The sequence below is a fragment of the Mesitornis unicolor genome, unplaced genomic scaffold, assembly GCF_000695765.1.
Source record: "Mesitornis unicolor isolate BGI_N332 unplaced genomic scaffold, ASM69576v1 scaffold2777, whole genome shotgun sequence".
NCBI lineage: Eukaryota > Metazoa > Chordata > Aves > Mesitornithiformes > Mesitornithidae > Mesitornis > Mesitornis unicolor.
In genome coordinates, this window is record NW_010195557.1 from 46,014 (window position 1) to 54,634 (window position 8,621).

General features: G+C 44.6%; 1 protein-coding gene across 1 annotated transcript in view; it reads left to right on the plus strand.

The window, feature by feature from the left end:
• Nucleotides 1-1,460: 1,460 nt before the first annotated feature.
• Nucleotides 1,461-8,621, plus strand: part of LOC104543521 (chromosome unknown open reading frame, human C1orf21) — a 68,477-nt gene continuing 61,316 nt past the window's right edge. The window contains exon 1 of the mRNA XM_010188153.1: nt 1,461-1,554. Coding sequence (XP_010186455.1) covers nt 1,461-1,554 — 94 coding nt within the window. The remainder of the gene's footprint in view (nt 1,555-8,621) is intronic.

Genomic DNA, 8,621 nt, shown 5'->3' on the forward strand with positions numbered 1-8,621 from the left:
GGTTGAGCATGGACGTGTTGTGTGCTTTGGGTGAAATGCCCTCATTAAAGGAGAAAAGCGCTTTTCTGTGCGGAGCAGGGTGGAAGGCAGAAGCTGATCCGTGAGGAGAAGTGAGAGCTGGTTCTGCATCCAGAGTCCTTCCCCTTGCGTGGTGAGAGCCACCCGCTGGGGACCTGCGGCCACAGTGGCAGAGTCAGAATCACTCTCAGCCCGACAGACCACATCCTCCTTTCTGTGACTTTGGGACAGGGAGGGAAACCCCTCCCGAGGCTGCAGAGCCCTCCTAGGCTGTGTCCTGATGTGCCAGGGTGCTGTATGGCATGGGCAGGCCTGTGGTTCATGCTGAGCACGCAGGGAAGTAAAACCCAAAGGATTTTCTTTGCTTGTTCCTGGTGGGGTGGATACTGCTAGATCCTGGGTAAGAGCATCTGTCTGCTCTTATAGATCAAGTCTTTCTGGTCAGCATGGTGTAAAATGAGTAAAGCTGCATCCTTTTAAATAAATACGCAGAATAATGAGTTAAGAAATGGCACGTGTAATCTTAGCTATAGCTGAATTAAAAAACTCGGCAAAAAGGGCTGGTTCTTGTCTTCCTCTAGCTCTTCTCTTCCAAAACGTTTGGCTGGTGGAAAAGCGAGGTGGGTCACCTCACCCAGCTTTGGAGTTGATTTTGTTTGAGTGTGGAGCAGTTTGATCATTAAACAGTTAGTGGATTTAATTATTTTTAATATAAAATATTGCAGCTATAAACTAGCTTTTTCTTCCTCCTTTTGTTTTATGTGACATCTGGATTGTTCAGGGAGTGTTGTTCCATCTTAAAATGGGGATAGTTGCCTTTTTGAGCAGTGGAGGTTTTATGGATCCAGTCGAGTAATGATCACATAGAAAAAAGATAATGCAGCTGGCTATCGCCTTCCACATCTATTAACATAAGATCTTTAATTGATTTAGGGGGGGTGTTTTGTCTGAACACTTGCAATTAGCAGCTCTTAATCAGTAAAACGCTTTGTCAGAAATCTGGCTTGATGGGTGGATGGGTAAAAGGAACAGGAGGAGCAGATACTGCTGGTTTCTTCTCTGCTTTCCATAAAACCCCTTTGTTCTGTGGGAAACGAGCACGTCGCTTTCTTCAAGCCGTGGATTAGAGACCTCGAGTTCCTGTCCCAAGGCAGGATCGGTCTGCCTGTATCATGAGCTGCCTTCGTCAGCTGTTAATTGAGTATTGAACAACCTAAGAGCCAGCCTGTGCTCTTGGACACACCTTGGCGAATCCCATCGTTTGTCTTCTTGAAGCCCCATGTTTAGAGGTCACCTTTCGTCAATGATTTCTCTCTTTTGCCATCCGTAGGTAAAAGTGACTCGACAACCAAGCAGGAAGGTGGATTATTGTTCAAACAATGAGCGTGCACCTCTAGAAATGATTTGTGGTTCGGTCCAGCTGGAGCTGTCTGAATGAAGCTATGGGCTGTGCCTCCGCCAAGCATGTTTCTACTGTTCAAAACGAAGAGGAAACTCAGAAGGGGAAAAACTATCAGAATGGAGATGTGTTTGGGGGTAAGTGTTGCAGGGTTTCATCTTCCTCCAGCATCAGGAATGTTCTGAAAGGTGTATTGGGGAGCTTTGTCCTTTCACAAAATATAAAGGAAAATGCATGTTAAAATAAGTCACTGTGATAGTGCAGTTGGGCCTAGCACCATGACAGCTGAAGTAGAGGTGGGGGTGAAATCCTTAGTGGAAAATGAACACTCGAAGTGACGTACGGTACTTCACTGTCTAACTCCTCACATCCTGGGATAGTTTGAAGACAACCAGTTGCACAACCCCCTTATATTTATATATGCATGTGTGTATATATTTGTCATTAGATACCAAAATAGTTGGCTCTCTTCCTAAAAATTAAAAATCTTTTCAGTAAGAAAAAGAATTCCTTTATGCTATTGTCCTGTAAAGCAATAAAACATTAGTTCTGAAATCCTGTAGCAAACAGGGCTCGAAGGTACAATGAAACTAGAAATAACCTTCTGTGAGGGATTCAGTGGCACGGGGAAGCTCTGAATGTGGGATGAAAATGTCTGTTTCACTGGCTGGGAGGACTGCTCTGTGGTCCAGCTGTTACCACAGACCCTGGTGCATCGGGAAGGGTGTGTAAGATAACGTGTAGTCAGCTTCATGGCTTTTCTTCTTCTTTCCCCCTGCATTCTGTTGGTATATGCCAAGTATTTTTAGATAATTATCTAAACAATAGTTCAGTTTTTTCAATGTTAAGAATTACCTGGAAGACTGTTCAGAAATGAGATTTCCAAGTCTGCCTGGATATCTCTCTGAAAGTTAAGTCAGCTGTGAATAAGCAACTCAGTACTGTTATTCTTAGAATAGGTGCGTTGCTACTGAGTGCGCCAAACTTCTCTTCTCTGGTGGTTTTTATAGCAATTGTTTGTGTAGAAGTGAGAATGACACACCTAGCAGCAAAAAATACCTCCCTTTACTTTCAAAAGCAATGATATTTCACTTTCTTTGACGTTTCCTGGGGGTAGCTTGCTTCCCAACAGTGGATCCCAGAGTGAGAATACCCACAGGCATAATCTGAAGAGAGGAGCTGTTGTGCAAACTTGAGGGCTAAGTGACGGGTTATTTTCCCCTGCGTGCTCCTTCACCAACCCAAGGGATGCTGGTTTTGGAGTTGTGAGTTCAGTGTATTGCTTTTATTTAAAACAGTCTTTAAGTGCTGTCACGAACAAAAAGCTCTACTAGTTTCTCAAAGGCATTTGAGTTTATATTTTAGCTAGTATTTTGTGAGAGAGCAATTTTGGCATTATGTGTCTCTTTGCTTTTCTTTTTTGCCTGCTGTGGCCCAAAGATCGTAATTTTAATGACAAGAAACCTAGAGTAACTTCTGGAGGCAGAGGATCAAGAAGACTGAAGGGATTTTAAAGGACTCTCACTTTATAGAGCTGGACTGGTGTCAGCAGTATCATTTAGCTATTCTGGGATCCATTTGAGGGCTGTTAGTTGCTTCCTGTTTTACAGAAGCCTATCAATAGCAGAAACACTACTCCCCGGTCACCGTTTTCTGGCGTGCACTGTAGTTTAGGTATGCAGTTTGTCACTGCTAGAGCTCCAGTCCAGTGACTGCTCCTTTTTTTAGCGGAGGGTTGGAGTCTGTGACTCCAGTGACTTGCTGGTAACCAGAGTGAGCACCAAAGCCGTGTTTTTCTGGCTAAGGGACAGCCTTAGACTGTGTGAGAGAGGTGAGCTGGAGTGTCCCTGGCTTTGCTGCTGACCCTTTGGGACTTGGGGGTGATCAACAGGTTCCTCAGGTGCCCAGAGGCAGGAAGCCACTTGCTTCCCATGCCTTGCATCGTTCCTGAACACAGTTTTTCAATACAAAAAAGAGAGGCAAGAAAATTATACCTTAACATCATATTTATTGTCCATTTTAACAATCTTCTGCACTTGCTAGGTGCCTGGAGCTCTTTCACAGGAGACTGAATACTATTTCTGTTCCCTCTCTTCCATGCTGGAAATCGTAGTGGCAGTTGCATAGTTTGTTATGAGTTAGATCTGAAAGCTTAGAGCATTCTGCCCACTTCATTTTCTATTAAACTTGGACATTGTTAGTCCCAAATTGATTCCAGACAGGATCTTGTGTCTCATCCAGCCAGTGGCCAAGAGCAAAGTATCTCGGCAGCCTGTAGGTATGGAAATTTAACTGCAGAATGACTAGGCAGAGCAAGACCGAGGTGAGTGGCAGGGAAATGGGATGGTTCACGAGGAGCAAGAGGGTAATGGAAGGGGAATTAGAGGCAATCAGTAAGAGATTTTGGGAAAGGAGCCAGCAAAGTAGAAGAAACAGAGGTGACAGGTGAGGTTGGAAGGTGACTGATGAGTGATAGCATAGGTAACCTCCTGAGAACATTAGTATTCATAAATTACGATGTTCATAGATGGTGATCATCTGCAGTATTCACATCTGGGGACTATCTGACATAAAGCACCTCTGCAGAACTAGCAGGTGTGAGCTTTGTGGCTGTGGTAGCCCACATTGCCTCAAATGTTGCACAAGTGGAGAAAATCCTGGAGGACTTAGAGCAGCAGTGACAGAATTAAAGGAGAATAAGTGCAGTTCACGTCTTTTTCTGTGAGCACCATCCTCTCTGTTGCTCAAGAGCTTTTCTGTTTTGCTCCACTGCTGTAATTGCAGCAGTTCACTCCTACTGAGGAATGAACTCGGTGGTCATCATTACCCTGGCGCTTGTTTTCCAGCTGGGCAGTGAGAACTGCCAGTGCTGGCCTCCAGTGCTGCAGAGCCAGCGGCTGCGCTGTGCCGTCTCTGCCGCCATGGTTAGGTAGTGATGGAGGTGTCAGAGGACAGAGAAGGGGGTTAAGTCATAGCCTGGGGTATAAGGTTCCCACTTGTAAATGATGGAAGAGACCTGTAAGCTTATGGTACAGGGCTTCAGGAGTAAAGGACAGGTGGGAAGGACCTTTCTTTTCTTACCAGTATTTTTTGCGTGACTACAGATCTCACTTGGAATCCAGACTATGTTCTGAGCTGCTCGGCGTGGCACAGTTCTGCTTCTGCTCTTGCTCAGAGCATTTGGATGCTTTTTCCTGCTTTCCCCGGTGGTTGGAGCCAGGCCTATTGACTATTGGAGAGATCATAACTTCTGTGAGGGTTTTGGTTTTGGTTTTTTCACTTTTAAAAGTTACTGCAGGTTAGGACTGTGCTCCAGTGCCTTATTTACTCCCCACCTTTTAACCTTGTTTTCGAACTGAGCAGACACATTGAGCCAGGTGTTCACCGTGAGTCTGGTGTTTAAAACAGAGAAACCCATCATGAAATCCATGAATTTCCTAAGAACAAGTTCTGGGTAACTGAAAACAAAACATTAAAGTTTCCATCTTATGCCAAACTGTAGAAGGCATGCTGCGTTTTGCTGTAACATAAGTTTAAGTAATTGAGTTAGCAGCCTATCAAAGGAGATGTTCTAGAGAAGATTGAATATAATATGATTATTATGTCTTGTTGGTCTCTAATGACTTTAAAATCCCTCTAATAAGGATAGCAATAATAAATCTTCATTTATTCATCATTCCACTTCAAAGCTGATTTCCAGGGCAATACATAAAAACTGTAATAATGTAAATACCAATGAAGAACAAAATGCCGTGATAGAGCCTTGGGCGTTGTTGATTTCAGCACATGTTTTAATAATGTAACATCTCTAGTAGATTAATTTCATCTGTACCTTTTTAAAAAGCATGGGGTGTTCATTTAGGAAGGAGGTTGTTGACGTAATTTTTCGTGTAAGAAAATAACTGGTAATGTAATTTCTTGTGAGGAAAAGAAGAATTTTATAATTTGCTCGTTAGTCTGCGAGGCTAATCCAGATGTTTGTGTGGAGCTCCCGGGTCCCTTGCAAAGGTGAGATAAGCTGGCAGGTCAGAATCTTCTGGCAAGCTGGGAGTATCCAGGCTGCGATTGCCAGACAGGATTTCTGCTGTTACCAGCAGCTCCAATTGCTAAACCAGTCTAAGTAAAGCTGAACGCAAAGCACAATAATTTAGAAACCGGTTTATCTCAGAGCAGCTGAAAAGGAAATCTTTAGCATTGACGTATGGAAATGAGATTGAACAATTAATCGATGCACACAGTATCCGGTTGACCACATTACAGTTTGTGAAGCATCTTCACAACTTTCCTGGTTTGTGTTACAGCCCCCCCCTTGTTTAAGAGATGGGCAGCATGGAGGAAATGCATATGGACTGGATGTCAGATCATGCCCAGGCGTGCATGCCCTTTGCTTTGCCTTGCTCTTCCTCACTTCCTTGTTTTTCAAGTTTTCTCCTGTGTTCATACTTATCCCCAAGTCTTTTGAAAATGCCATAGTTCAAAGGCCAAACAGGAAAGCGTATTTGACTTCAGCAGGTATTGACCTGTTCTGTATGGTGGCGGTCACTCTGCAGTGTTGGTCAAGCAACAACCCATCTCACAGGGAGGACCCCCTTTTCTCACCAAATCAAGGAGTTCAGCTTAGCCACCTGAAGCAGATACGCTGCTCTGTAGCTGCCCTACCTGAACTGGAAGGAGGTTGCTTAACTTGGCTTCTTGTTCACCAGTATCACGGGTTAAAACTCAAAATCTTCATCAGCTTGTCATGAGTTTTCTCATGTTCGTGTTTTCTTTCTTCCTCTGTGTTTTACGGGTTTCTCTCACTTCTGCTAACCCTTACCTTGTGATAGTCGATGGTTTCTTTCATTGTGGCTGCCGTGTCTCATCCGTGTGGGTATCTCAGTCTGCTGCCCAAGACGGCAGAGCTCTGCCTTGGGTGCATCTGAAGTGCCAAAAGATGCTAAAATAATTGAAACTTGTAAAACATGCTCACTGTATACAGGAAGAGAATAGCAAGGGGAATTTTGAACTGGGACTTACCTTTCCTAAATATGCGTTATGTTCTGCAAAAATATTATGCCCAAACCTTTGCAGAGATTAGCTGGTTTTGAAGGCCTTTTCCTTGACTGACAGGCCTAGCAGTGTCGTCTTACTCAGAACTTCGGGCTAGGTTGTTGCTCAGCACATTTTAGAATACCTGTGAGTATTTAATTCCTTAATATGAGATAAACTTCCTAAACCTGCCTTTCTCCATCTGGTTGCTGTGCACAAAATTCCGCAGGTCGTCTTCTGGCCATTTGAAGTTCTGAAGGTGGCAAGTTTTTAGGTAAAAATTGAAGTGGGAAAAATATGTTAGAAGTATTTTCAGTGAGTAACAACACCTTCCTGTTACCTCTCCCTTTCCCTCAACAAGAAAATGCTAAAATTGAGACTGAGAAGTTCTTTCTTCTGAAAGACAGCATGGCCATCCTCGCTGAACTGGAACTCTCTGGAAAGCCGTGGTTTGAGGACTAGAACTCCCGTTGTGTGGGCTGTGAGTGCATGCTGTGATCAGAAGATCAGAAGGCCTCGCTGCGCTAGACATCACACGAACACGCAGCTCGCTTTGCCTGGCAGCAGTCATCTTATTGACCCTGTTGGTCAGCTGCTTAGCGCTCAAACAGGGATCGCTCCAGCTCGTTCGGCTGTCCTGACGTGCTACTGCAATGTCACAGCTGACTCATTTTAGGGACAGCAGTGATTATGCATAAGGGAACCGGCACCATGCAGCGTCCTAATGCCGTACGGGATATTTTGAGACACTAATCCTTTTTTAAAGACATTTTCAAACATGAACAGATCCTTGGCACAGCCACAGGCACTTGTCCCATGCAGTGCTTATTCTGGACTCTGGAGGTGAGTGGCACGTAGGCACCCACTCTCTGAAAACCCAGTCTCAGGGGTGCAGAAATTTAATTATCACAGTGAGTTTCAAAGGAGGAGGTTTTAATTGCCTACATTCAGACTCTGGCTGAGCTCCTGAAAGGAAACTTTTGCGTTGTTCATTATTTCAGTAGCTCAGGTTATAAAGTGGATCTTGCTTCAGTACTTGAAAGCTAAAGAAAAGCAGCTGAGTGCATTGCGGTGTAGGGCTGGAGTGCATGAGCATCTTATACTGGACTCACTGTTTTCCTCCTCTTAATTTTTTTCCTCACTTTTCTTTATTCAGTTGAAATGACACTGCTTTGGTTTGGCAACATCTCTGGTTCTATCTGATTTGTTCCAATCCAATTTAGTGATAGCTTACGTCTTAATCTAAGTAAACATCGGTCAGTCCTAACCATGTGTTCCAGGAAGTGAGAGAGAGGAACAGAACCAAAACCCACTCTGGTGTCGTGTTCATGTGCAAAACGTCATAAAATCGCATTGGTTATCTGGGTTTATGATGTGTTTGTGTAACTCTGAGAACACCCTTCGTAAGTCAATAATTTACCGTTTTATTCCCATAAGGAAGCAACAGGGCTTAAATAAAAATCAAAACAAAACCCCTCTCAGGTTTTGTCTAGTCAGGTATTCGTGATCAGTGTGTGCAAAGAAAGTGATTTCCACGTGAATTAAAACTGTTTTTTCTCCTTTTGCAAACAGAAGTGGCTTGTCTTTATAGCTCTCTTGGTAAAGGTGCTGCTTTTGCCGTATGAGGAAGGAGCTGTTCCAGGCCATGGGTTTGCTCAGAGAGAAGTAGCAAAACAAGCTCTTCATCCCACTCCAGCAAACTAATATTTAGAGATAAAGAATATAACAAGAGCCCTTGGTAGAAGGTGTAAGGGGCCAGCATCTCTCCTGGAGCAGGAGCAGGGTTGCCTCACAAGGGCAGGTGAGCTGGGAGCTGAAGGTGACCCCAGTGCCCTCACTGGTGGTGCTGGTGATAGGGGCTCCATCAGCGGTCCCAGGCACAGCAGCGAGCCAGGCCTAGGGTCCATCCAGGGAGTGCCGTGAGGTGCAGCAGGAGATGAGGCTGGAGACAGGAATGGGGACCAGCTAGAGCTTGCCCAAAGGCTTTGTTCAGGAGAGAAGATGCCTGCAGCGTGGGGTTGGGGTCCCTCAGGAGAGGGGATCTGAGGCAGGACTGGGAGACAGGTGGTGGTCCTGAGGGGTGAGATCCAAGTCAATGGAAAGGCTTTAGGCTCCAAGAAGATACTTTGCCACTTTGAACCAGGTTGGTTTTCAGTATCTAGTTTCGCTGGTTCAG